This window comes from Rhinatrema bivittatum, chromosome 15 (genome assembly GCF_901001135.1).
Source record: "Rhinatrema bivittatum chromosome 15, aRhiBiv1.1, whole genome shotgun sequence".
NCBI classification, from domain to species: Eukaryota; Metazoa; Chordata; class Amphibia; order Gymnophiona; family Rhinatrematidae; genus Rhinatrema; species Rhinatrema bivittatum.
Window position 1 is genome coordinate 14,873,891 of NC_042629.1, and position 26,799 is coordinate 14,900,689.

Consider the following 26,799-nt stretch of genomic DNA (forward strand, 5'->3'; position numbering starts at 1 on the left):
GGCCCCCCCTCTCAACTTATATTCAATGGAACAACTATCCCCATATCAAAATCCGCAAAAAACTTAGGCATAACTATCAATACAGACCTTTCTTTAAAACAACATATATCTGTACTAACTAGGAATTCCTTCTACAAACTTCAACTCTTAAAACGTCTACGTCCCCTACTTTTCTTTCATGACTTTCGAACTATTCTTCAATCACTCATCTTCTCCGGACTGGATTACTGTAATTCTCTATACATAGGTCTCCCAGAAAACACACTTCACTCACTTCAATTAATCCAAAATGCAGCAGCACGTATCCTAACAAATTTAAAAAAAAAAAATCATATCACCCCAATACTTCAATCTTTACATTGGTTACCAGTCAAATATAGAATACAGTTTAAAATTCTATCCATTATACACTCTCTTATTCATACCCCTAACTCAGTTACTTTATGCTCCATCCTTCGCATTTACAAACCAACCAGACACCTAAGATCACTAGACAAAAATCTTCTTGATATTCCATCACCTCGACAAGCCCGTTTAGACATCACCAGAAAAAGAGCTTTTTCAAGGGCCCATTTTATGGAATTCATTACCAGACTCCATCAGATCCATATCCAACTCCAAACAATTCAAAAAATCATTAAAAACACATTTATTTCAAATTGCATTTCATATACCACCCACCAAATAATGATCATATTCCCAGCTTTGGCACCTGATCTCGATTCTTTCACTTGTTTACTGATTTGTTTAAATTACCTATTTTATTTTAATTTTTACTTTATATTAATGAATAATTTTTGTAATTTTTATATCTTTTATAACTAAATTATCCTTAAGTAATCCTTACCTTTAGTTTTATTAGTTTTTAATCTTTATTTTTATTTGATATTTGTAAACCGTTTTGATTAAACACTGTTTGTAAAGACGGTATAGAAATATTTTTAAATAAATAAATAAAATAAATGTGCTGCCATGTTTAGGGAAATAGATTCATTGAAGCAAATAGGACAAACAAAGCTGCTTATGGTTTGATTTGGGATTGTTAGAGTATTTATAACATGGGGCTAGGTAGAACCACATCTGTACAGATGCTGTGATTCATTTAGGAAAGTATCATGGTTGTAGTTAAAGCCTTCGAAAATCAGGCAATTAGTATGTTAGAAAGAATGGACATTTTGGTGGTGATTTTGACAGAGCCCACATAAATTATGCCAATTCAGAAAGGGAAATTAAATGCATACTTTCCCTTTGGAAATGCAAACGTATGCACTTAAATGCAAACCTCATCCCTGGGACCTGCCTTAGTTTATTACCTGCATATTGGGCAGACACTTTTATAAACAGACCATTTCCACACATAAAGTGCCATCTCCCCTGTCCCCAAATCACAGATGCCTCAGAAATGTATCCTCTGTGAAGTCAATTTTCAAAAGGTATTTACCCATCCTTTACAGGGCTAAAAATATATGCAGGATCACTTACAAGTGTGAAAAAAAGGTGGGCTCATAGGGCGAGGTTAGCTTGGGAAGGAAATAGGTATAATATTGCATTTTCATAACTATACACATTTATGGGAATTTTAAATCCCCGGTGTGTGCAAATCCGGGCACATGGCCCAGCCACGCGTGTATCTGCCAGTACGTGTGGAAGAGCTGGGGTTTAGAAAAGGGCTGGGCTGGGGATGGGCTCTGGATGGGGTGGGACAGTGCCATTTTGCGCTGTCCCAGGGAAGCACGCACCTGAAGTCGCCCAGCGATAGGAACTTAGTACTGCTCCAAAGAGGCAGGTAAGTTCTTTAAGAAAAAAATGAGGGAAGATAGCTAGAGGTAGATTTTCAAAGGGTTGCGCGCGTAAGATACGTGTAAGATACGCATGCAACCCCCAAGAACCTACCCCTGCCTCCCCCTGCGCACGCCGAGCCTATCTTGCATAGACTCGGCGGCACGCGCAAGCCCCGGGACGCGCGTAAGTCTCCGGAACAGCCACCGGGCCAGGGGATGGAGAACCGGCACGCGCTTCTTCAATAAAGGTCAGGGGGTTTTTAGTTAAGGCTGGGGGGCGGGTTAGATAGGGGAAGGGAGGGGAAGGTGTGGGGGTGGAAGGAAAGTTCCCTCCGAGGCCGCTCCAATTTTGGAGCGGCCTTGGAGGGAATGGAGGCAGGCTGCTCGGCTCGGCACGTGCAGGTCGCACAATTGTGCACCCCCCTGCGCACGCAGACCCTGGATTTTATAACATGGCGCGGCAACGCACACGTTATAAAATCGGGCATAGATTTGTTCACACCGGGTTGCGCGAACAAATCTACGCCCACGCGCATGTTATAAAATCTGGCCCATAGGGTTTAGGGGTTGGGGAGGAGAGGAGAGGGGAAAAGGGAGGAAAGTTAGGTAGGGGATTAGGGAACTGGGGATTGAGTTGCAGTGCACTTTTTAAGAAAATCCCCCATTACGTGCCACCCACATGCACATGTGCGTGGGTATCAGATGTTATGTGCGTGTTGGTGCGCGCATGTTATAAAATCAGCGCATCTTTTCAAATCTACCCCATTATTTTTCAGGGTAAAAATATCTATGGAAAAAGTTGTTGCAATGCTCTTTGAGTACTTGTTTGTTTCGGCAAGTTTCAGGTGGAAAGTACACTGGTGCTTCCACTTTGAGAATTGGCACAAAGTCTACAGGTAAAAAATATCCACAGACTCTGATTCTAACCACATAGTTTTGAAAATCACCCCCAATACGGATCTCTCAGGGTGTATAGTACTGTACTATTGGAATAAAGTGGCTAAAAATTGTGACCTTCATTGGCTATGTGGAACTATTATAAGTCGCTATAGGGGTTTTTTGTTTTTTTTTTCATAGCCCAATCAGAACACAGAAAAAGTTAGTGAACCGATATTTTGGATTACTTTTATTTCCCTTACACAGAAAGTTTCTTCATTATTGTTACCATCAGATGCAAAACGTGATTCTTCGTATCGCACGGAAAGAGAAGGGGCAGCAGAGCAAAGCAAGTTGATTTAAAAAGCAATGAAGCTAGCAGGGCAGATAAGTGGACGGGAGGCAGCTCCGCGGCTGCCCCTCAACTCCCCCCCGTCAGCCGCCTCCCTCTCCAGGAATAAAATTATTCCAGGAGCACCCCGAGGGGGCGTGGCTCTGGGTCTCAGACGCGTCCCCCCTCCCTTGCCGCCCAATCTCTTCGCCGCCTGGTGTCAAACTTTGCACCAATGGCGGCCCTGCGCTGCCCACCCCCGTGCCCATGCTGCTTGGCCGGGCGGAGGCGTGACGGGGGGAATCGGGCCTCCCCCATTGGCCGGTGGGGGCCGAGGGCGAGGTCTCGGGAGGCCGGGGTAAGGCCCATTGGCTGGGACGGGGCGTGCCCATTGTCTGCATGCTAATGAGCGGCGGGCGCTCGCCGGATCCCGGGAGCTGTCAGGCGGCGCTGTATATAAGGCGGAGCCGGCGGGGAGAGGGAGAGGAGCGGGGCGGCGCGGCGGGGAGACGGAGAGGGAGCGGCGCAGGACCTGCCATGAGTTGTGTGGATGTTATGTATCACCCGCAGCCGTATGGAGCGCCCCAGTACCTGCCCCGTCCGGCGGCCGCTTGCACCCCAGCCCACCACCATCTTCACCATCACCACCACCACCCCCACCCCCCCGGACAGCAGGTGAGCAAGGCGCGTGCTCCTGGCTGGGGGAGGGCGGCGGGGTTTGGCACTTGGCAGCGCTCGGGATTGTTCCTGGTGCCGGGGCGCTGGGATCGCCCTCGCACGTGGAGCGCGTGCATTCTCGGGACGGGTCCCCCCACAAAAATATATATAAGGAGAGGGTCTGTGTCCCGTCTGACCCGGTTTCTCTTCCTTGAAGCTCTTCGGAGTGCTGGAGTGGAAACTGGTGTTGTTAAATCAGGGAGCCACCGGAGAGAGAAATGTGGTCAAAGAAGGTGAAACAGGAGCATCGTTTGCACATCTCTTATCTGAAACTTTTGGGAAGGAAGAAGGAGGCAGGAGAGGCAGTTAGAGAGCATCTAATGGCTCGATGAGAAAGAAGGGAACCGGAATGGGAGGAGAGCAAATAATAATTGCAGCTCCCCTGTAAATCTCTCGGTACAGAACTGGTGGCGGAGGAAGAGGGTGGGGAGGCTTCCTTAGGTTAGCTGACAAGTTCTCTTTTATCGCACACTGCTGGGGTTCAGGAATGTTTCAGAGACGAATAACATTGAAAGAAACTCCAAAGTCCTATGAATATGTCCTGTATTATTAGCAACAAAGGGGACATACATAAGGGTATACAGTAAACCATTTTGCTAGTTTACAATTCAACCGGAAAGCTTTTTAGTGAGTTAGCAGTTCATTTGCCAGTTTTAAAATGCTACATTTTTGCTTCGCTGAAAGTAACAATTAAAGTTTAGTCCCAGAAGTAAAACTGCAGATTAGGTGCGCTCCGGTTTCAGCTGCTCACTGTGCCATTTTACCAGAAAGCTCAAAGACAGGTTATTGCTACATTAAATTATGGACAGCTATGTCTAATTCTTCTTTTCCAATGCCCTGCCCTACTGGCATAGCAGAAACTCCATCGCGCATTCTTTCCTTTCTGATTTGTATATTAAAAAGAGAGAGAGAGAGGAAACACCAGCTGGGCATAGTTTGTGAGTGCGGAGTGGTTGGGGCGCAGAGGGCGAGATGTTGACTTGTCCCATTTGAGAGTACTTGTGCTTGCCGCATTTCGTAAGGTGTTATCATTATTATCCTTTTCTCATACTTGGGAAGTGACCCCTAATATCAGAAAGACACTGACATTTCTGATGAGATATAAACGTGCTCCTGCTTGGGATGGCACTCATGGCACGTTGCTCATTCGCATAGGACATTAGAATCCAAGCACAGAGTTGGGAAGTTCAGGGTAAAATTGGACTATTTTTCTCCACTCCCTCAGTTTTTTGGTTCAGTACCTGGGATGGAGCTCTTTATGTTCAAAACGTTATTAACAGAGATCTCAACATTTAAACAATAACATTATGGCACATCTCTTCCTCAGCTTTATATTCCTTCCTCTTCCTCGGGTCTCTCTGTGCTTATCCCGTGCGTTCTTGAATTGTGATACTGTCTTTCTCTGTACCATCTCCATAGGGAGTCTGTTCCATGAGTCCAGCACCCTTTCACTTGAAATTTGGTAGCAGAGATGCTTCACCTTTCTCAAATTAAAAGAACTGGAATCTTTAGAAAAAGTGCCCTTTATCAACATAGATCTGTGGGCAAACCTAGAACACACCCTGCATCACCCCTCCCCCATCCCATTTACATAGTACATGACAGCAGACAAAGACCAAAATGGTCCACCTAGTTGGCCCAGTAAGTTTTTCAGGGTGGTAGCAATTGCTGCTCCATGCAGGCTAGTCCAAGCCTTCAGTTAAGGGTAGTAGCAACTGCCGCTCCATGTAGGCTACCACAAGCCTTCTATTAAAGGTAGTAGCAGCTGCTGCTCCATGCAGGCTACCCCCAAGCTTTCTGTTAAGGGTAGCAACTGCTGCTCTTTGTCTGCAGGCTGCCTTATGTTAATGGTCACAATAGCATGCACATTTCATAAATGGAACACCCCCAGTCCTTATGCAGAATATTTTGATGCTGCCAAAGGTACACAACTAGGTTTGCAGTATCTTTCCCCATCTCTAAAGTCTCTTGGACTGTATGAAGGGACAACTCAATTTGTTATTAATTTAATGTGTCTGATCTTCTAGCCTTTCAACTTTACAATGATTTTAACTACTGTGATAAATGTAATCACTTCAGGATAATCCCGTATGTATCATATTTTTTTAAATCCCTGGGTAAATGAAAATATTCTTCTTTAATTTGTTAAATATTATCCTGTCACTGAATGCCACTGGAGGCAATACAGCCATTCACAGTACAACCAGCTAGGGATCTGGCTTGATCCAGAAGAAGATTGGATTCCTTGCAAGTTCTATCTGACACATTGCACATTTTATTGGCTGTCTTACTGCACACTTGTGTTTGGTTTTCCATATTCTGCACCTCTTAGTCAGGGGAGGTTATCTGGGAGGGAAGAGAACAGAAGAAAAATCAGAATAGATCCTAGGTCGCCGAAGCAGTGTGAGCTGGTTCTGATTGAGCTGGAAAGCCCAAAAGAGCAGAAGGAAACTGCCAGGAGAAAAAAAAAAGATGATGATGAGATCACAGGCTCTTTAATGAGATTCTTCAGTTACATGTGGAGGGACCTGTGGTCTTCTATAGCATCTTTGGATAAGAACGCAAGAATTGCTGAAGGAGGTGAGACAAGATCTATGAGGCCCAGCATCCCGTTTCCTATAGTGACAAGCACAAGTGGATGTTGGAGGAAGTGACGGCTCTAAAGATGCCCATTCCCGTGACTTTTCGGGTTCTAGGCCTGAGAAAACTGCCTTGTTAATCTCAAAATCTGGTAACCTAAAATTCCCCGTAGCCTAGTAAAGAGATCCCCCTCACCTATCTAAGTTTTAACATTTTGATGCATGCTATAAAAGAAAGGTCTTGTGTTCTGTCCACTGTATGGGTTTATCAGTTTTAAAAAAAACATATTCTGTCTTAGTACAGGAAGAAGCAGATTTGCTGAAGATTTTGCAAACCTTTAAAGAATTTCTTCCTCTGCTATCAAGATTTGTGTGGAATGCTTGTTGCTCATGATTGATCTGGAACTTGCTCAAGTATCTGTTCCTCTGTGAGTGAAAGATAATTCTCGAACTTTTAACTAACAAATAGACACAGAGAGCATCTTTTACTGGAAGCTTTGGGGTTACTACGAAGTGCCTTTCTTTAACTTCTGGGTAGTACAAATCAATTTCCTGCTAAAGATGATTAATCTGCTGTGGCTTCCTTGGCTCTGGAATCTCCTCTTCTCCATCGGGTCTCCAAAGCACGCTCCAGGCTTAGGTTTACGCATCCTCCGAGGGTCCTGTGTGATGAAATCTGGGCTGCACAGAGCAGAGGCTCTGCTGGCTTGTGCTAGGAGATCTCATCCTGACTATCTGCTCGGGAATCTGAAGCCCATCTATTTTCTTGATAGTGCTTATGGACAGGAGTAGAGCAGCAGAGTTAGCTTCCCACTAATAACCTTAATAATGGTCCTGTTAGTGAAATATGGATTTGGGAGCTGTTGTGGTTTTAAGTGGCAGAGTATATTGAAGTGTCTGTGTATTAAGAGTTTCTGCTTCTGTGAATGACAGCTTGAGCTATGCCTTTATGAGATCTGGTTTTAGTCTCCATAGAGATTGTGATGTTAACTGAATGAGCTACCTGTGTGCCTCAGTAAGGAACCCAGGGTGATAAAGACCATGGGGCAGATCTGTAAATGTTTTGATGACCGCGCCAATATTCTGCATCTCCGTGCAGCTAATGCAAAGAGATACAAAGTCAGGCGTTGCATATCTGTGAGCAGAGTGGAGCACTTCCTGGTCCCCTTTCAGTGTGTGGCTTCTAAAGTCAGTCATACCCAAGGACAGGTTCACTCCGAGTTGAAAACCCTGATTCTAGGAAATGTTGTTACTCACTGGCCAGAGTTGTAGAAGCCGTGTTGGTCCAGGAGGAGGCTGGATACCTTTTCTCGATTTGTAAAAATCTTTCTGTGTGCCAGCATAAACATTATTCAAAGAAGTCCTCCATTTCTTCATGAGCTTTCAAGACCACATAGGGGCCTGTTATCTGATGTGATGGATGTTCCCTGTGACTCTATGTGGTTTCCACAGCTGAAAATCTGCATGCTTATTGTTTCAAAAGAGTCCGTCCCCCCCCCCCTTCCCCTCATCACGGCACCAATAAGAAAGCTTTTTCAAAAGTACTGCTGTGTCAGTGCAACCATTTGATTTCCCCCTTCTGTCCAGCACCTGCTGCTATAACCCTGCATTGCTAGATGCTGACTGTAGTAGGGAGGGCTGAGCGAGAGAAACAAATGTGATCCAGCCCTTACAGAAAGCAGAGCATTCCTGAGCAGAGGCGTTGCTGTGTAGATAATTTTTTTTTTGTTTTTTTATTTCCTGAACCGCATTTTCCATGTAGAAATGGGACGAGCTTGTCTTCTTTCCAGTCAAGTCATCCCAGAAGGTAGTTATGCAATGGACCGCTTCATGAAATGTGCGTGTCTTGCTACGTTTTAAAAACATATAGTGCTTTGCTGAAACTGTGAAACATGTCTACAAACTATATAGCGTACGCTGTTTTTAGAGCCAAAAGGATATGTAGTTGGGCTTGGGTTTTTTCTAATTTTCACTAAAATTGTAATCTAATTTTGCTTATACTCAGGATTGTTGGACTGTAACAAAGTGTAAAAACTTACAAGGCAAAAAATAAATAAAACAGTACTGCAGTCTTGACCAACTAGTATCCAAAGAAAGCTCACCTGTCTGCAAGCAGGGAGGGGCTTAACGCTCCCGAGCACAGATGGACCTTTCCTTTGATTAATTAATTATATTTTATATTCTTTGTGATGCTCACTTATGCAGATAGCAACAACAGGCAGAGAATCCTAGGGTGACGGTGGAAATCTTAGCCATTCAGCCTGTTTCAGTGCGCTTAACTGTAGAAGTATTTATATTTATTTATATTCCACTTTTTCAGCTATTTCAAAGCGGATTACGTTCTAGTATGTTAAATGCTGACCAGATTTCTTTGATTTGCCCATTTTAGCTTTATAATAAATTGCCATGGCCTCAATCTGGATTCATCAGGGCTTTTCCCTTTGCTGAACTGGGCCCTTCTCGCCTGTGAATCGCGGTTCCTAATTTATGGTTTAATTTTTTTTTTTTCTGACCTCTTTACTGTTAATTATCTTAAACTCTATAGCAAGTAGTTTGCTTGCTGCCAAGACCACACATCAGAAAATATCTCATTGGAGAGAGTAGCTTAGTGGTTAGAGCAGCAGGCTGTGAACCAGGGGTCAAATCCCACTGCCACTCCTTGTGACCTTGGGCAAGTCACTTCACCCTCCATTGCCTCAGGTACAAACTTAAAGGCTGATACAGTACAGTGCGCTCCGGCGGAGTGCACTTTGAACGTGCATTTTCCACGCGCTAGCTTTACCCCTTATTCAGTAAGGGGTAATAGCGCATGGAAAACACGCGTCCAACCCCCCTGAACCTAATAGCGCCTGCAACATGCAAATGCATGTTGATGGCCCTATTAGGTATTCCTGCGCGATTCAGAAAGCAAAATGTGCAGCCAAGCCACACATTTTACTTTCAGAAATTAGCGCCTACCCAAAGGTAGGTGTTAATTTCTCTAGGCACCGGGAAAGTGCACAGAAAAGCAGTAAAAACTGCTTTTCTGGGCACCCTCCGACTTACTATCATGGCAATATTAAATCAGAGGTCCCGAAGGGTAAAAAAAATTGAAATAGGCCCGCAGCTCGTGGGTTGAAAACCGGACACTCAGTTTTGCTGGTGTCCGGTTTCCGAACCCGTGGCTGTCAGTGGGCTCGAGAACCGACGCCGGCAAAATTGAGCGTCGGCTGTCAAACTTGCTGACAGCCGCCTCTCCTGTCCGAAAAGAGGCGCTAGGGATGCGCTAGTGTCCCTAGCGCCTCTTTTTACTGCCGGCCCTAATTTAAATAAATTAATTTACTGTATCGCGCGCACAGGAGAGTGACCTGTGTGCGCGCTGGGAGAGCGGGTGCTCGCCTGCTCTCCTGCGATTTTTACTGTATCGGCCCGTTAGATTGTGAGCCCTCTGGGGATAGGGAAATACCTTCAGTTCCTGAATGAAATCTGCTTTGAAGTGCCTGACAATATAAATCAAATAAATAAATAACCCACCTCCTGGTCCAGTTGTCAGTAGTTAAGTCACAGTGTAGCAGGTCTGATAACGCAGCTCCTTGCCTGATACTACAGGTGGCAATGAAGAACATGGCCAGGGAAGTCAAACAAGGAAGGACTAGCAAGGCACATTCAGAAATCATCAGGGAGGGGAGAAGAATGAATGAATAAATAAGAGGCAATACAGGGGGCTAGGAAGGACTTCCTGTAAGATAAGACTGTAAGCTTGCCCTGAGGACGGAAAGCGCAGTTTCCACTGCTCTGTGAAATGAAACCATAGAGACCTCGTGAGATGCTGGGAATGCCAAGCTTTATGGAGTCACGCTTCCAATCTGGGTACTAATAGGTCAGAGTTATTCAGAAGATCTCTACAGTACTACAAGTCTCTCTCCTTTTTTTTTTCAACATTACACTTGGGCTTCCTATAGGTTTCAGCTTATATCTTCTTATTCCAAATCGTTTTATCACCTCCTCAGTTACAGCTGAGTTGGAAATGAGTTGTGAATCTAAAGCAGATCAGCAGGTCACCAGACAGCGATTGCTGAAGATGTGATACCCTGAGATGGTACAGAGGAGTATCGGGGGGCAGGGAGGAGTGTGACATGCAGACAGCCAATGGCGTGGCTTCTTCTAACCGTTACTTTAAGTGAGGGGCTCGTCAGAGACCTTATTAATGCCACCTTCCTGGAATTCTGTTCAGTTCCTTAAGAGGTTGTGGGGCTGAAGTGCTGCCGCCCTGTTGCTGCCTGGTGTGTACGAGGATCTGGTTTTATTAATGAAGACATTGGCGAGTGCAGCCTCTAACATATATGTTCCATGAAAAATGCATCTTCACACTTATTTATTTCAGTGTTCTGGTTTGATTCTGAGGAATGGAATTGAAAATATTCACTCAGTCCTGCCAAAAATATTTTTGCATGTCTGGATCTCTTTCTCTCTTTTTTTTTTTTTAAATGTTCACAGTTGCATGTTCCACAAGGTTACTTTGCCTTACTTCAGGCTTGATCCTTTACTGGTTATTGTTGTATTTCTTGCTACAGTGTAAAATGCAGATTATTTAGACAGCATGGTCAGCAAGTTTCATGGCTAAAGACGCTTTATTGGAGCTCCCAGTAGCCATCACATTGATACTAGTAACATGTGACTACAGCACCAACAACTGAAACCTGTACTTGAAGAAAGAGATTTTTTTGCATGTAGGAGACATGGCTATGTTAAAGTGCACACCTTTTAGAAATCACTATGAGTTTTTTGTAGCAATATTCTTAAGGCTTACTTATTCTGATTTTTATGGTACTCTTAGGAAGAAAAAAAGTAATTTTCTTTCTTTTGTAATATTTGAATGTTTTTAAATGGTTCTATAGTTTTGTTTTTTTTAATTATATTTGTATGTTGCCTAGAGCCTGATACTTAGAAAAGCAAAAAGAAACCCTAGTCTTCGAGCACTTGTGACAGTGGTGTCTTACCATGGAGTAGCTCCCTGGCTGCTGCTTCGGTGGCGTGTGTACAGACAAGAAGTCATTGTCACAATCTGCACAAATTGGGAACACTCTCAGCAAAGAACCCAGAGACTGAAATGGCATAAAAATGGGCTTATCCCCTCAGTTCTGGAGGCAGAGTGAGTATGACAGGTGATGTTTTAAAGCAATCCAAACTACAGTGCTGGCTTCCATGGTAGGAAAAGGATCTTGAAGTCACTGGACAATGACCAGTGTGTGGCAGTGGTCAAGAAAGCAAACAGAGAATATCATCCTGCCTCTGTATAGCTACACGATGCAACCACACCTCAGCTACTATGTGCAGCTCTATTTCAAAAAATATATAGCAGAACTACAAAAGGTACAAAAAAGGGCAACAGGAATGATACAGGGGATGGAACGGTTCCCCCTATGAGGAAAGGGTAAACAGGTTAGGGCTCTTCATCCTGGAACAAAGATGACTGAGAGGAAATGATTGTGACTTATAAAACCATGAGTGCAGTGGAACAGGTACACAGGGTATGGATATTTACTCCTTCAGATAGTTTCATAAAGTGTCCCTACTGCTTGTACTAACAGCACATTCAAAACAAATTGAAGAAAGTATCTTTTTTTTTTTTTTTTTACTCAATGCACAATTAAGCTGTTGAATTTGTTGTCAGAGAACATGGTCAAGGCATCTAGCATAGCAGGATTTAAAAGGGGTTTGGACAAGTTCATAAACAATTGTTTGCCAGGTAGATTTGGGGAACCTACTGCCTATCCCAGGGAGTGAGCAACAAGGAATGGATCTGCCAGGTAATTCCTGCCGATCGACCACTTGTCAGAGACAGGATGCTGGGCTCGAAGGGCCTTTGACCAGCTCCACATCTTATGTTCTCATGATGTATTTTTTTTGGTAATTTAGTTACATGTGTGGAAAAGGAAAATCCTGTTCCTAGTTGGAGAAGCTTCAGCCAGTCAGAGGTCAGAGACTGAGAACAGTTAATGCTTGATACTTCTTCTAATCTGCCAAGGAGACATAGGGATTACATTCTTAGCAGAGCTGCTAATTCCTGGCCTCTGACTGGCTGAAGGTCTCCCCTGACAGGGTGCTGCTGAAAACCCAGCACTCTTCTTTGGACACCTGCTGCGGCCACCCTCCCCTTCCAGCCCTATTCCCCACAGTTCAAAGCTGTCTCTGGTTTGCATTCTCTGAACTGTGCTATAACAGTCCTGCTTTATTCTCATTAGTGCAGTAACATCCATTACAGGAGCACTTGACCTTCTGGTAGTTTCAGCTTCGCTCTGGAATATGTCTTCTACTCCAGAAAGCATGAATACAGGAGAAGCTTTCGGTTAGAAAACACGTATACACATAGATCATACTATTATATGTATTTACCTCTGACTTTTGTGCGTTTGCACTAGAGCCATGTCTTTGTTTGGACACTGATTTTGTTAATGATTTAAAAAAATTAAATAGTATAGAACTGTTAGTGTAAGGGCTTTGACCCTGGCAGAGTGAGCTGGATCCATTTTGATAAACTGCGAGTAGAGCAACAAGAGGAAGTCCTAGTGGAAATGCAGGCGCTCATGTAGCCAGGTCTGTCTGGCTCCTAGATTGGTGACTGCTTTGCTGCATGTCTGGTGCTGCTGTACAGAAAAGAAACTGGTTTGTTGGAGGCAGGTTGCTGCCTGACGTTTGGGATAGCAGCCGCGCTTCTGCTGGTGGCACTTTGGATTATCGTGGGCCCTGTGGTGGAACATGAGGGAAGGGTTGCTGGATGTGAATTAAAAAGGGGATCTTGCATGCTCAGTTACCCAGGAAAGTGAAGTCCAGTGGAGAAGGAATGAGATCCTACAGGCGATCGTGCTCTACAGGTGGCAGCTGGGATCTGTGCTCTGCAGTGTGGACTACAATAACAGGGCAGACCTTCTGGGCCATTTGGTCTTTTTCTGCTGTCATCTCTTATGTTACTTATTCTTGCCATCCCTTTATTTTTATTTCAGAAGAAATTAAGTGCATTCAAGATGCAAGAGTCCTTGGAAGTCACGCTTCCCCCTAAACAGGAGGAGGATGAGAAGGAGCAGCCTGCGGACATGGAGTACCTGAGCTCCCGCTGTGTCCTCTTGACCTATTTCCAGGGAGACATTGGGGCAGAAGTAGATGAACATTTCTCCCGGGCCCTGAGCCAAGCCAGCAGCTTCAGCTCAGAGAGCAGCACAGCAAAAAGCAAGTCCGGGCCGCATCCCCTCTGGAGAGGTAAGGTGCCAGTGTGGGAACGAGCACTGCATGCCCGTTCTCTGGTTTTGCTGTGCATCACCACAGCTGAAAGGAAAATAGTTTGTTTCTTTTTTCCAATGCCATGCCTTTCATGCAAATTGTGTTCTAGAGAGCTTGAGAAACACAGCATGGCAGGAAGAGCGGCCGCCTCTGAGGTGAGGATAAGGCAGCGCTTATTTTCTTCACTGGCATGTTATATTCTAGTGCAAGTAGAAAGGGAGGCTGGCAAAGGTTGAGGTAAAATGCTTTCGTCAAAGCACACAGTGACTTCCAGGGCTTTGAGTGATGATGTTTCACCTGCATCTTCTTGTTTCACACCTACTGAAAAGATCTAGGAAGTAGGAATTCCAGATCTTTCAAACAGTAAGATGCCTTGTCTCCTGAAAGTGTGAGCTTAATACTCAGAAGAGGCAATATGACCTATAGTTTGTATATGTGAGTTTGATGAATGATTCAGTCATGCTGCCAGGGCAGGGATCAGCTGACCAGGCTGCAAAGGCCCATGGAGGCAACGGGAGTGTGGGCCAGGAAGGGAAGAGTGCTGCCCCCTCCCTCACACACTCTTCACTGTAGGAGGAAAGGAGCGAGAGAAGTGACTGTCAGAGTGGGGCCCAACTCTGCTTCCTCACTCCAGGACCCTCCGCTTTGTTGTACTATTATCATCACTTTATTGCATTCTGAAAGGCTTCTTCTGCGGAGTTATCAGACATATACCGTTTGATTATCTGATGCTGCTAAAGAGCAGAGTTCAGTGCAGGAACAATCCATTTTCTCTGTCTAACAATGCAGTTTGGAAAATGAGTTTTTCTCTGCTTGCTGAGCAGACAGGAAAGCCATGGAGTAAACAGACAGATTTGGCAGCTCAAGTGGTGAGTGATGGCACTCGAGGCTGGCGTGTAATCCGCAGGCGGAACGCTGCTGTTATTGTATCGGCAGAGCTCCTGCAAAATATAGAGCAGTACCTAGAAATCTTATCACCAAGCATTTAACTTTCAACAGCTTCTATGCTCCTCCCTCTAATAAACGCACTTCTTTCTACAGGGATCCCGTGGGCTCTGCTCCTCCCTCTAATAAACGTGCTTCTTTCTACAGGGATCCCGTGGTCTCTGTGCTTTTTTCTATAGGAATCCTATCTTCCTTATGGTGAAACCTGTTCAGATTGTAATAACTATTTTTTTTTCAATCGGAAACGTTCTTATGGTGTATCTACACGAAATGACTGGAATGTATGTTTTCAGTTTGTATTTATAACTGGTCATTCTTTGTAGTGCCATAATGCTATTTTTTGCATGATTTTTCTTCCCTGGGGACACTAATGGAATTTTGCAGCCATACGACCTTTCTTGGTAAAGTAATTTTACTTTTAAAAAAAAAAAAAAAGAAAAGATTTTTCTACCAGTGAGGGACAACTTTGCAAGTCGCTTCAGAGATGCCAAAGGCCAGCAAGTTACTGCCTGGCCCCATCAATAAGGAAGGCCTAGCACAAAATGTGCAGTTTTTTATTCACTATCGTTGACATCTAGTCTGATTGCATCTTACTTGAAAATGGTGGAGCCCCCCCACACCCCTGCGTCTGGGGTGACTCAGCTCTCTCAGTCTCCACTGTTTAGTTTATCAGTCAAGAAGCCACGAAGAGTAAAACTTTAAACATTTATATGCATAACTTTTCCCAGCACTTACGGGTCGATTCAGTAAAGTCCGCGGGAGAGCGGGCGAATGCCCGCTCTCCCGGTGCGCGCACAGGCCACTCGCCTGTGCGTGCGATTCAGTATTTAAATGAGGCCCGGCAGTAGAAACGGGCAAAAGGAGGCGCTAGGGACACTAGCGCGTCCCTAGCGCCTCTTTTTGGACTGGAGAGGCGGCTGTCAGTGGGTTTGACAGCCGACGCTCAATTTTGCTGGCGTCTGTTCTCGAGCCCGCTGACAGCCACGCCGGCAAAATTGAGCGTCCGGTTTTCGAACAGACAGCCACGGGCCGACTTCAAATTTTTTTTCTTTTTTTTTTTTTTTACTTTTTTTACCCTTCGGGACCTCCGACAATATCGCCATGATATTAAGTCGGAGGGTGCACAGAAAAGCAATTTTTACTGCTTTTCTGTGCACTTTCCCAGTGCCCAAAAAAATTAGCGCCTACCTTTGGGTAGGCGCTAATTTCTGAAAGCAAAATGTGAGGCTTGGCTGCACATTTTGTTTTCTGAATCGCACAGGAATAACTAATAGGGCCATCAACATGGGTAAGGGAAAACGCGCGTCCAATGGCGGGTTAACAGGGTGCTCCGTCGGCGCGCACTGTACTGTATTGGCCCGTTGGTGCCTTTTTCGTGATTTGGGTAGCACATTCTGTAGACACATTTGATCCCGTGAAGATGGAGAGGAGGAGGATGCAGTTATATAAAGCACAAGGCATGATGGCGCACACACTATACTATGCTTTGCTTAATTAACATTAGTTGCTTTGCTTCAATTTGAGATTTTTTTTCTTCCTTTACAAAAAGGGAATAATGAAATCCATATTTATATTCCTAGTAGGAATGGCAGAAATAGTCATGTGTGTCGCATTGCCTGTTTCCATGTTCTGGTTTATTTTCCTCTTTGGTGTAGCTGGAGGTAGTGACATTGGAGAGGGCAGGGAGGATGGGGGGGTCACGAAACATCAACTAGCTTTAAATGTAACCATGACAGAGAGAAGTTACCTCCACACTGACCCCAATTTTTGAAAGAACTTTTTTATTTTATTTTTTTTGACAAATCTGTTAAGATTCTAAATCTTCCCACTGCTATTGGTTGCTGTTTCAATTCTTAGTATTACAGCTTTGTGGTTAGACATGGAAAGGAAAGGGTGCTGGATGTGAATTAAGTGGGGGACCTGTTATTTATTACATTTATTTCCCACCCACCCATAATGGCACCGAGCAGTAGAAAAGTTAAAGTAGAGTACAGAAAAAATCAATCAATATACCCACAGGACCCATATAAACAGTGACATAAACCCAAAAGAAAATAGAACCTGAAAATATAGTTACCAAAGGCTGAAGAAAACAACTAGACTTTACGTTGTATCCTTAAAAATATGGAACTCCCCATCTTACGCATCAGCAGATCCTTTGGGAAAAGCTTCTACAGGATGGGGCCAGTTTTCGAAAATCTTTTTTGCCTAATATCACATTGTTGTATATTCCTTCTAAGAAGGATATTAGACAAGTATTTTGTGACATCAAGGATCGTCCTGGGTTATGCGCTTACAGTTGTTCCCTAAAATAGCCTAGGCCAGGGGTCAGGAACCTATGGCTCGGGAGCCAGATATGGCTCTTTTGATGGCTGCATCTGGCTCGCAGACAAATCTTTAATAAAAAAGTAAAAATCTAACAAAATCCCCCACCCTCCTGACGCCCCTCAAGACCTCCAAAATTAATTTACTACAACCCCCACCCTCCTGACCCCCCCAAGACCTGCCAAAAGTCCCTGGTGGTCCAGCGGGGGTCCGGGAGCGATCTCCTGGACTTGGGCTGTCGGCTGCCAGTAGTCAAAATGGCGCCGACGGCCCTTTGCCCTCACTATGTCACTGGGGTCGACCAATGGCGGCGGTAGCCCCTGTGACATAGTAAGGGCAAAGGGCCGTCGATGCCATTTTGATTACTGGCAGCCGATGGCCCTTTGCCCTTACTATGTCACAGGGGCTACCGCCGCCATTGGTCAACCCCAGTGACATAGTGAGGGCAAAGGGCCGTCGGCGCCATTTTGACTACTGGCAGCCGACAGCCCAAGTCCAGGAGATCGCTCCTGGACCCCCGCTGGACCACCAGGGACTTTTGGCAGGTCTTGGGGGGGGGGGTGTCAGGAAGGTGGGGGGTTGTAGTAAATTAATTTTGGAGGTCTTGGGGGGGTGTCAGGAGGGTGGGGGGTTTTGTTAGATTTTTACTTTTTTATTAAAGATTTGTCTGCGAGCCCTGGACCCCCGCTGGATCACCAGGGACTTTTGGCAGGTCTTGGGGGGGGGGGGTTTAGGAGGATGGGGGGTTGTAGTAAATTAATCTGGCAGGTCTTGGGGGCGTCAGGAGAGTAGGGGGTTGTAGTAAATTAATTTGGTAGGTCTTGGGAGTCAGGAGGGTGGGGGGTTGTAGTTAGTATGGCTCTCACGGAATTACATTTTAAAATATGTGGTGTTCATGGCTCTCTCAGCCAAAAAGGTTCCCGACCCCTGGCCTAGGCAGTCATATAACACACTCTTCTGCTGTCATCTCTTCTGTTTCTGGGAATCGACGTCCATGAAATTAAAAAAGGTTCAGACTTTTTTATTGGTAACTTAAAGCAAGTTACATTCGGGTACAGTAGGTATTTGGACTTTTTCTGCTAGAGTGCACAGTTTTGACCTTCGTCCCTGTCCTATGAGTCACTTAGACTTAGGGGTAGATTTTCAAAGGCTTACGCGTGTAAGATACGCACCTAACCCCATGTGCGCCGAGCCTATTTTGCATAGGCTTGGTGGTGCGCGCATGTCCCGGGGCTTTGAAAAAGGGGCGGGCCGGCGATCAGGGGGTGGTCCTGAGTCCTCCAGCACAGCGGCCATGTTGGCGCGCGCAAGTTACGCCTGCCAGAGCCATGTTACAGCCAGAGGCAGGCGTAACTCCGTGGAATAAGGTAGGGGGGGATTTAGCTAGGGCTGGGGGGCAGGTTAGATAGGGGAAGAGAGGGAACGCTGGGGGGGAGCGAAAAAAAATTTCTCTCCAAGGCCGCTCCGATTTCGGAGCGGCCTTGGAGGGAACGGGAAAAGCCATCAGGGCTCCCCTAGGGCTTGGCGCGTGCAAGGTGTACAAGTGTTCACCTCCTTGCGCTCGCCGACCCCGGATTTTATAACATGCACGCGGCAGCGCACGCATGTTATAAAATCGGGTGTACATTTGTGCGCACCAGGTAGCACGCACAAATGTACCCCGCGCACGTCAGATTTAAAATCGGCCCCTTAGTGTATATTCTCTTCCATATATAAGCAGCAGTAACTGTTATATACACATCCTGTGCTCAGTGTCTTTCTATTTTTCAGAGGGCTCCATTTCAAATCAGCGGAGCAGTTTTCCACCCTCGTTCTGGAACAGCTCTTACCAGCCTCCACCACCACAGTGTGTAAGTGGTGTCCATGCTGACTTTCCGGCTACCACATCAGGGGCTTTCCCCAGCACGGAGCCCAGCAGCTGGCCAGGGCACAGCCTGCACCAGACGGTGGCCCCAGCTCCTTCTGCTGTGTCTGAACCTTGGCACTATCCATTGGCATCTCAGGGGAGTCCACCGTACACCCACGTGCACGAGGTCTACATGCACCACCGCCGGCACCACCATCCTGGCTCCCACCTTGACCCCCGCTATGGATCCCTGCTGATCCCTTCTGTGCGCGCGGCCAGAATCCCCGCACCACAGTGTGATATCACAAAGACAGATTCCACGATTGCCACGAGTACTGCCTCCGCGTGGGCTGGAGCGTTTCATGGCACTGTGGACATTGTGCCCAGTTTTGGCTTTGATGCAGGTAAGTCCCTGTGTGCTTGTGTCGGGGTCTGGCCCAGCTGAGTGCATTTCATTGACAAGTCCTGCATGTGAGGGATAAATGGCCACCTAAAGCGTGCCGTAATGAAATCTTGAGGAACACTCACTCAGAAGATGCTCTAACGTACCCCCATAAGAAATCTCCTAGCAGTTTAGCAGAGAAAGAGGAAGATGATCCAGGCTGCGTCCTAGAGTATCCTTCAGAAACCCTTAGGATGTATCAGTAGCTGGACTGGATAGTGGACGGGGATGGAACATGTACTTAATGATTCACACACGTGCGTTACACCCATGTAATGTCGGTCACCTCCTGCCTCTTCCTTCCTAGCTTTCTTTTCCATGGCCATCTCTACTTCGCTTTTATTCTTTCAGTGTATCTGTGCATGTGTGTGAAATTCAGTAAGTATTATATATTGCTAAAACATTTGGAAATATTGTAGGGTAGATTTTCAAAGGGTTACGCGCATAACCCCAGAAAACCTACCCCCTGCGCGTGCCGAGCCTATTTTTGCATAGGCTCGGCGGCGTGCGCAAGCCCCGGGACGCGCGTATGTCCTGGGACTTTGAAAAAAAGGGGCGGGGTCGTGGGCGTGGCGCCGATCCGGGGGTGGACCCGAGTCCTCCGGCACAGCGGCCGTGCCGGAGGTTCGCGCGCCGGCAGGATACGCCTGCAAGAGGCAGGCGTAAAAAATAAAATAAGGTGGGGGGATTTAGGTAGGGCTGGGGGGTGGGTTAGATAGGGGAAGGTGGGGGGGGGACCGAAAGAAAAGTTCCCTCCAAGGCCATTCCGATTTCGGAGGGAACGGGGAAAGCCACTAGGGCTCCCTTCGGGCTCGGCGCACGCAAGGTGCACAAGTGCGCACCCCCTTGCGCGTGCCGACCCCGGATCATATAACATGCGCGCGGTAGCGCCTGTAAGATTTAAAATCTGGCCTTATATGCGCAATGACAGCAAGACGTAGGAGCAGTCTGGTGTTTCTTGCTTTCTGAACGCTGGGAATGTTCACACCATGCTGGGATGGTTGGCAGCTACCTTTGGGTCCTTGCTGTATTGGCACTTGGTGATGCATCATTTTTTTGTAGTTTCAAGGCTGTTTCATTTTTTTTTTTTTTTTTCACGTTTTCTAAATATTCAGTTGTACTGAATTTCCTGTCAGTCATCTGTGGCAGTGTAAATTCACTGCATGTGTTTAATAACCAAATGTGATAAGTTCCTCTGTGGAAAATTTTAAAAATTCAGGGCCGCATTTTAAAAGCCTTATGTGCGCCGGGCCTATTTTATAACATGCGCGCGCATGTTACAAAATCGTGTGTCCGTGTGTGCGCGCCGGGTAGCGCAGCTTTTAAAATCCACCCCTCGGTGTGTAATTCTCTGTCCCGGGGCTGTAAACGTTCCATGTAATGCATTTGCTCCATTTCTTCTCTGGTGGCTCCTTGAAACCATGCATGGGCATGATCTAGGGTTACCCTGCAAGGAGCCTCGCCAGATTGACGGCTGCATTTCCTTGGACTACACATTCCAGCATAAGTCTTCTGCACAGGCACTGTTTCAGGAACACTGGAAAAAGTTTTTAGATCAGTGATGCAGAGCAGCAAGTGACAGAAAAACAGCAAATATAATTTTCAGCAAATAATTATAGCATGCTTCCAGGGGAGGATGGATTCATTTGAACATGACACTTATCACTTAAATCTGCTTTTTCAGACTGCTGTTAGTAAAGAACATGCAATACCAGCATTTCAGATACAGCAAGCTCCGTTCCTCAGAACGGAGCTTGCTGTATCTGAAATGGCATTCAATTTGCTATATTTCAGGTTTCAAATTAAACTTTCTGTCGAGGAGTGGTGGCTGGATTACAGAGTTGCGGCATAGAGTTTTAAATCTGACATGGTTTCAGTCTTATCTCACAATGTACAAAATAGTCCAAGAGCCAATAATTTCCACCAAAAGTGACACAAATCGCAAAAGAAGGAAATTCAAGTAAATGACCAGTTATAATCATCCTATTAAATTCAAAGCTCAATACACTTATTGGATGTATAAATACGCATCAGCAAGCCTGAGGGCGTGCCCTTATACATACGGGCCACCCGGACCTTTACATCATTTGCGTTATGTGAGGTTTGTTTGTTTTTTTCAATTAAAAATATGAGTTGTAATCATGATCCTGGCTCAACAAAGGTCAATGTTTCATGTTAGAGCTTAATCAGGAGCACCTTGATCATATCAACAACTCCACTAAATTTCAATATCCAGAAGTTATGAATTTTATGAAAAGAACTTGGATTGAACATTGAACAGTTCATCTCTGTATTTCCACTCCCGTCTCTCCATTTGTGCTTATATGTCTGTGAAAATGGAAACTATCAACTACTTACTGGTGCTAGAAAAAGCTATTTTCCATAGCAGTTGGGGGACATTCCTTGTCTTTTGGCTTGTGGTGTTTGTTCTCTTTGCTGGCAGGAAGAGAGGAAGGTCTTTGTTCATGTTTATAGATACCTTTAATTACGACATTAAGGACTTTATTCACCAATGTTTGCCTACAAAAACTGTCTTTATTCCATAAGGCCTTAAATGTGATGCCTTTAAATCCTTTTTTTTTTTAATCTTGTTTACTTTTGGCTGACTCTGCTGTAGCTAGGAGTGTGTGTACGAGATTTCTAAAGACTGACCCATGGCTTAACCTGGAAGCATATTATAGTGTGCACACAGGCTCCTTGTACTGCACGCTCAGTGTGCAAGGAATAGTGTGCCCTATTCTGCATGTGTAATTGTACATTCACGTCACTACTGGTGTGTGCCTGTGGGAGCTCTGCTTTTGGGAGTCCTACCTCTCCCGTCGTTGGACTGGATATGGGAGGACATGGATAGGATGGGGATATTTGCTTTAAAACTGCTCTACTTGTGTCCTTTAAATTGAAAAGAAACAGCATCCATCTCCAGGTGGACTTCCCAAAATAAAGAATGATCATCCTGTGTCCAGTGCTGCTGTCATCTCCAGAAAAAGGTCATCCTGAGCTCTGATTTTATGTTGCATGGTTCCTCCTACTGCAGGGTCGCTTACACATCGTATTGTAAGATCCGAGACTCTAGGCGAACCGTCAAGCGAATGTTGATCCAGCTTGGTGGTGGTTTTCATAGCCTTTATTATTCACGACAGGAACTGGAACTTGATGGCTATTCAGTGCAAACCTTATATTTGTGCTGCTAAATGCAAGGAATTATTCTCCCTGTAGAGCTCCTTTGTGAAATCCTCTGCAAACTGCACAAGCTGGAATTTACAATTTTTGTTTCAGAAGAAAAGCTGAATCCTACCACAGCCATAATTAAGTGCAGGGCCGGCTTTTTACAGATTGGCGAGATGCTGTTAATGTGGAAATACTGAGTCACACAACAACAGCGCACATAGTTTCAGGATGGAAAAACAACACTTGTTGCTCAATCCCCCGATGACAATGAAAGCCCTCCATCTATTCAGAAGAGCGGTTAAGACGTGGATGGTGCGCCCTCGCTCCTGGAAACTTGGGCGGATGAAAGTGGGAGAGGGAAACATTAGTGTGCCAACATGAATTGCCCTAAGGAAGAGGGCCGAAGTGTCATTCTCTTCTTAAGGACGAAAAGCAATCACAACATTTATCATTGTCCACCCCCCACCCCCATGATTGTTTTATAATTTACACATGAATACTGCCCCTTCCCCTGGTCCAAGGCCCTTGAAGGGACACCATAACAACTTCCTTACACTTCCATTGCTTCAGCTTTTCCCCCCAAATAACATGTTTTAACATGCGGAAGGAAGAGCGGTGGAAGTTGTAATTATACAGAAATGTTAGTTCTCTGATTTAGCTGTCTTTATGTCTCCAGCCACCTTGATGGTAGAAGGGCCCGTGTTCTAGCCTCAAACCAACCACTGTGGTGGGAGACACCTTAGTGCAGCTGCTGCGTAGGCCGAGGCGAGGATTGGCCCTAGTGGTTTTAGCAGTGAGCTTGAAACCAGGGATCAAATCCTGCTTCTCCCACTAACACTCCTTGTGACCTCGGGCAAATCCTGTTATCATCCATTGCCGCATTTTGGCCCAGGGATTTATTGCACTATCACCATTGAACGGTACTGCACACTTGCACTAGTACAATGCTGATAAGTATTATATGGATGGATATCATTTTACCAAGGCCAGAGAAATAGCATTGCCACCTTTAAATATCTGCTTCAAACACTGTATCTGTGCACTCCTGAGGACTGTCAGATTCTAACCAGAACAGGTGCTACTCACCCTTCATCCCAGCTAGGTGGATGGATTCTATTTGGCAGCTGATTATATTGTATATTATTGATAGGGAAGTCTACCTGGCACACAAATTCAGCAGCATGTTGCCTCACTGCGCGTTTAACAGGATGTGCAGATACTTGCACGGTGGTGAGAAATCAACTTATCGGATATGGCTGATTATAGAGGGGTTAACACTATATTTGCCTGTGAAAAGGTTTCTGAGCTTTGGGTGTACATTTTCAAAGTATCTGGTATATGACAAAACTAAACTGCTGCTGAATTAGATAATAATATCCGGGTAGCCGTAGTCTGAGATGTTCTGTTCATGCTCCTGTTTCTGTGCAGCGGTTTTTAACCTGTTCTTATTTTCACTCTTTTTCAAGCAGGTTTACAGCATCAGGAGAAGAGCAAAGACCCTCCTTGGTTCTGAAAGGACACAGAACCAAAGGGACGAAGCCACAGAACCAAAGGGACGAAGCAGGTTTACAGCATCAGAACAAGACCCTCCTTGGTTCTGAAAGGACACAGAACCAAAGGGACGAAGCCACAGCTGCCACCCAAAGGGGTCGGAGCTCCTACGGTCCGTGCACACGAGGGCAAGGAGGCGCTTGTGCTGTTATCTATTGAGGTGTTCTCTGGAGGGTGGGGTCAGAAGATCCTTAAGGAGACGCCTCTTTTCTCATAGGAACTGGCACCTGAGCTGCAGTTAAACATTTTCTCAGTCCTTTTAGCCTTTCGCATTTTTGCAAATTGCCTTCATTAAGAAGCAGCAGAGGCTGGAGCCCAACCGCCCTCCTCTGCAGAGCCCAACACTGTTGTTCCGTGAGAACTGAATTTTTTTGTAGAAATACAGAAAGTTTTTGGCTTGGAAGAGATGGATGATCTTAAAAGGACTTTTTTTTTTTTTTAAAAAGTTTTGTAAAATGGTTATGTTCTGTTTAAAGAACTTACTCTTAGAGAAGCACTGGGACAAAAAATATAGAAATTTTGCATAAGAACAAAAATACTTATTTTTCAATGTCTGAGATGTGAATGGTACCTGTACGAATTGTTTTAAAAATTCTTTTGTTACCTCATGTGTGCTCTTTTGTTTGTTTGTTTTTTAAGAATTTTGCTAAGCTGGACCTTCTCTTTCCACAGTGGAACAGGATTTGAGGTTTTTATTTTTCTTTAAATAAGTAGGATTCCAACAGAAAGGAAATCTGTACCCCATGTATGATGTAGAGGCAGACAAAGCAAACAGTGGAGCTCATGGATGATTAATTTGGAGGTCGACCATCAAAGGCTCAGTCCAGCTAACTGTTGGAAGAATTAGCTGGCTAAAAGGCAAAATTTGTATATTTCTTCCCCTTTGTTGTGCTCTCAAAATTGATTTGGATGAAAAGAGGCTGCACGGGTAGTTTTCCTGGAGCAGAGCTAAATTTCAGTCAGTGAGCAGGCATATTGATCGCTGTGTGGCCAGAAAAATACCAGCCTTACCTTGTCCCACTGCAGCTCTGATTAAAATCACACCCATAACTTTGCTCAGATAACTAACCTAGTCAACAGCTGTCTAAATATTGAGCTCTTAATGTATGCTGGCAAGTTAAGGTTTTAAATTCTTTAACCTTCCGGCACCCACATTCAGCTCGAGACCTACATTGTATCAGTCACTTTGGTTCATGCACTGTGTATGTCGTCATTTGAGACAGGGCCGGTAGAAGCACTAGCGGCGACCTGGGGCAGCAGCTGCGGCAAGAGACCGGCATAGTGACAGTCTCACGGCAGTGCGAATATATCAATGGGGGGCTTGGGGTAACTGACATGCCATGCCGGATAAGAGACAGCCACTGCCATGGTAACAACAGTAGTGGCAGCTCAGCAGCTGCAGGCAGGATATTTCAGCGATGAGCGACCGATCCGTCCGTCCTCACCCAACCTGACGGCAACTACCGGCTCAAAAGCTTCTCTTGAATCTCTTTGGCGACGGCAAGTTGGCCTCGGCCCCCAAATGCTTCTTTTCTTTCCGCGAGGGTAGGCGGTGCCACTGCGGAGAGGGATGGGCTCAAGGCAGAAGGTTTACCTAGGATGCCTAATCCCCTTGCACCAGCCCTGATGTGAGATCATAGCAAAAGGAAACAATCAGATACCAGCTGTCTGTGCTGCCATTTATGACTTTCTTTTTAACATGGCTGCCACTAGCTGTTGTAGGACAAACTGGAAGACTTTAGGAAGCTATGGAGATGGTGGAAGCACTGCCTGCATCCTTGAGAAAAATGGCCAGTACCCAGGAAATAGTTTTATGGGAAAAGCTGGTGTGGAACAGAGGAGGGCCATGGCGGTTTGGTAGGCGTGTGCAGTATTGCAGAGCAGTTTCTCAGCATTGGCAAAGTCTTAGGAATTGGCCAATTGGTTTATTGTCAAGACAGGATGAATCTGTTCAAGGACAAGCGGGGGGAATCTACAGCAGTCCTCAGATATGTCACATCCAGGGAACGCAAGGGAATTAGCAGCTTCACTGTAGAAAACAGTAAATGTTTTTGTTGCAGGGGAGCACTGTCCGAGTCCCTCGTTCCATGTTATTATCAAGCTGTAAGAGCCATAGCTGCAGGAAGCCACAGCGTGCCTACTGTTGTATCTTCAGGATGTGGGGGTGTCCCCATTTGCATAAAACTTTTGAATATTCTCCCCCGAAGAAACATGCCTAATGGATAGACATATTCATGAAGTTGTTGAGTGCTATCACACCAAACCACGTTATTAGTGACTAGACCACATTTAAAATAATGGTGCCTGCAGTAAATAATGTGCATTTTTTTTTAAATTTACATTTTTTATTAAGGTTTTAAGTAATAACGTGCACAACTATAAACAAGTTGTTTGAACCCATGACAATACAGCACACAGTCAGCGTAAAAGTGTAAACGTTCCCCATCCCCTACCCCCCCGCCCCCCCCCGGTAGTATAAGACTGGAACAGATTCATTTATATCAATGTAGTCCACACTGTCACAAAATGGCACATCAACGCTTCACACACTTTTAGGAATATGCCTGCTTGTGATTAATAATAGGTGAAGCTGGCAATTAACCATTGGCAATACTGCTGCATTGGAGTGACTTGGTGGATGCTCATATAGAAACACATCTCTTCCCGGGTCCTCCCGTTGCTTTACAGAACAGCAGTACTTCGACCCAAGTCCAGAAAAGATCATCTCCCATTTCCCAAGCTTCTCAGAGCGTCATCAGAGCTTGGAGGTTCCCAGCAGCTGCAAGGATCTTCTCTCCAAAGACATCTAAACCTTTGTCAGTATTGATCCTTAAGCAGGTTAGGAAATGGGTCTTGAAAACCATTTCACTTGGACACATGGAGGGTGATTTTTAAGCCATTGTTTTCCCCATGCTGATATGTTATTTTGAAAATTGCCCACCTTCTGCAGGGTTCTAGGGGGTGGGGTTAGGTCAAACTAC

At 45.3% G+C, this 26,799-nt stretch overlaps 1 protein-coding gene across 4 annotated transcripts; it reads left to right on the forward strand.

Annotated features, from left to right (window-relative positions):
* The first annotated feature begins 3,460 nt into the window (after window positions 1–3,460).
* On the forward strand, window positions 3,461–26,010 carry VGLL3 (vestigial like family member 3). Of its 4 annotated transcripts, none has more exons than XM_029578963.1 (4): window positions 3,461–3,663; window positions 13,268–13,520; window positions 18,582–19,061; window positions 23,734–26,010. In XM_029578963.1, exons 1-4 carry the CDS (start codon window positions 3,526–3,528, stop codon window positions 23,778–23,780), a joined length of 918 nt encoding a protein of 305 aa, XP_029434823.1. In that variant the 5' UTR covers window positions 3,461–3,525; the 3' UTR covers window positions 23,781–26,010. The 4 variants fall into 4 exon arrangements, with proteins under 4 accessions (XP_029434823.1, XP_029434825.1, XP_029434822.1 ...); XM_029578965.1 differs by having other exon boundaries at window positions 23,737–26,007; XM_029578962.1 differs by lacking the exon at window positions 23,734–26,010 and adding an exon at window positions 20,894–23,722.
* Window positions 26,011–26,799: the final 789 nt, after the last annotated feature.

What these genes read in the sequence shown, in the direction of transcription:
- VGLL3 (XM_029578962.1), top strand. Translation starts at nt 3,526, where the DNA reads ATGAGTTGTGTGGATGTTATGTATCACCCGCAGCCGTATGGAGCGCCC. An exon ending in CCCACCCCCCCGGACAGCAG is followed by an intron (nt 3,664 to 13,267) that starts GTGAGCAAGGCG and finishes TTTTTATTTCAG; the next exon opens with AAGAAATTAAGTGCATTCAA. An exon ending in GCCGCATCCCCTCTGGAGAG is followed by an intron (nt 13,521 to 18,581) that starts GTAAGGTGCCAG and finishes TCTATTTTTCAG; the next exon opens with AGGGCTCCATTTCAAATCAG.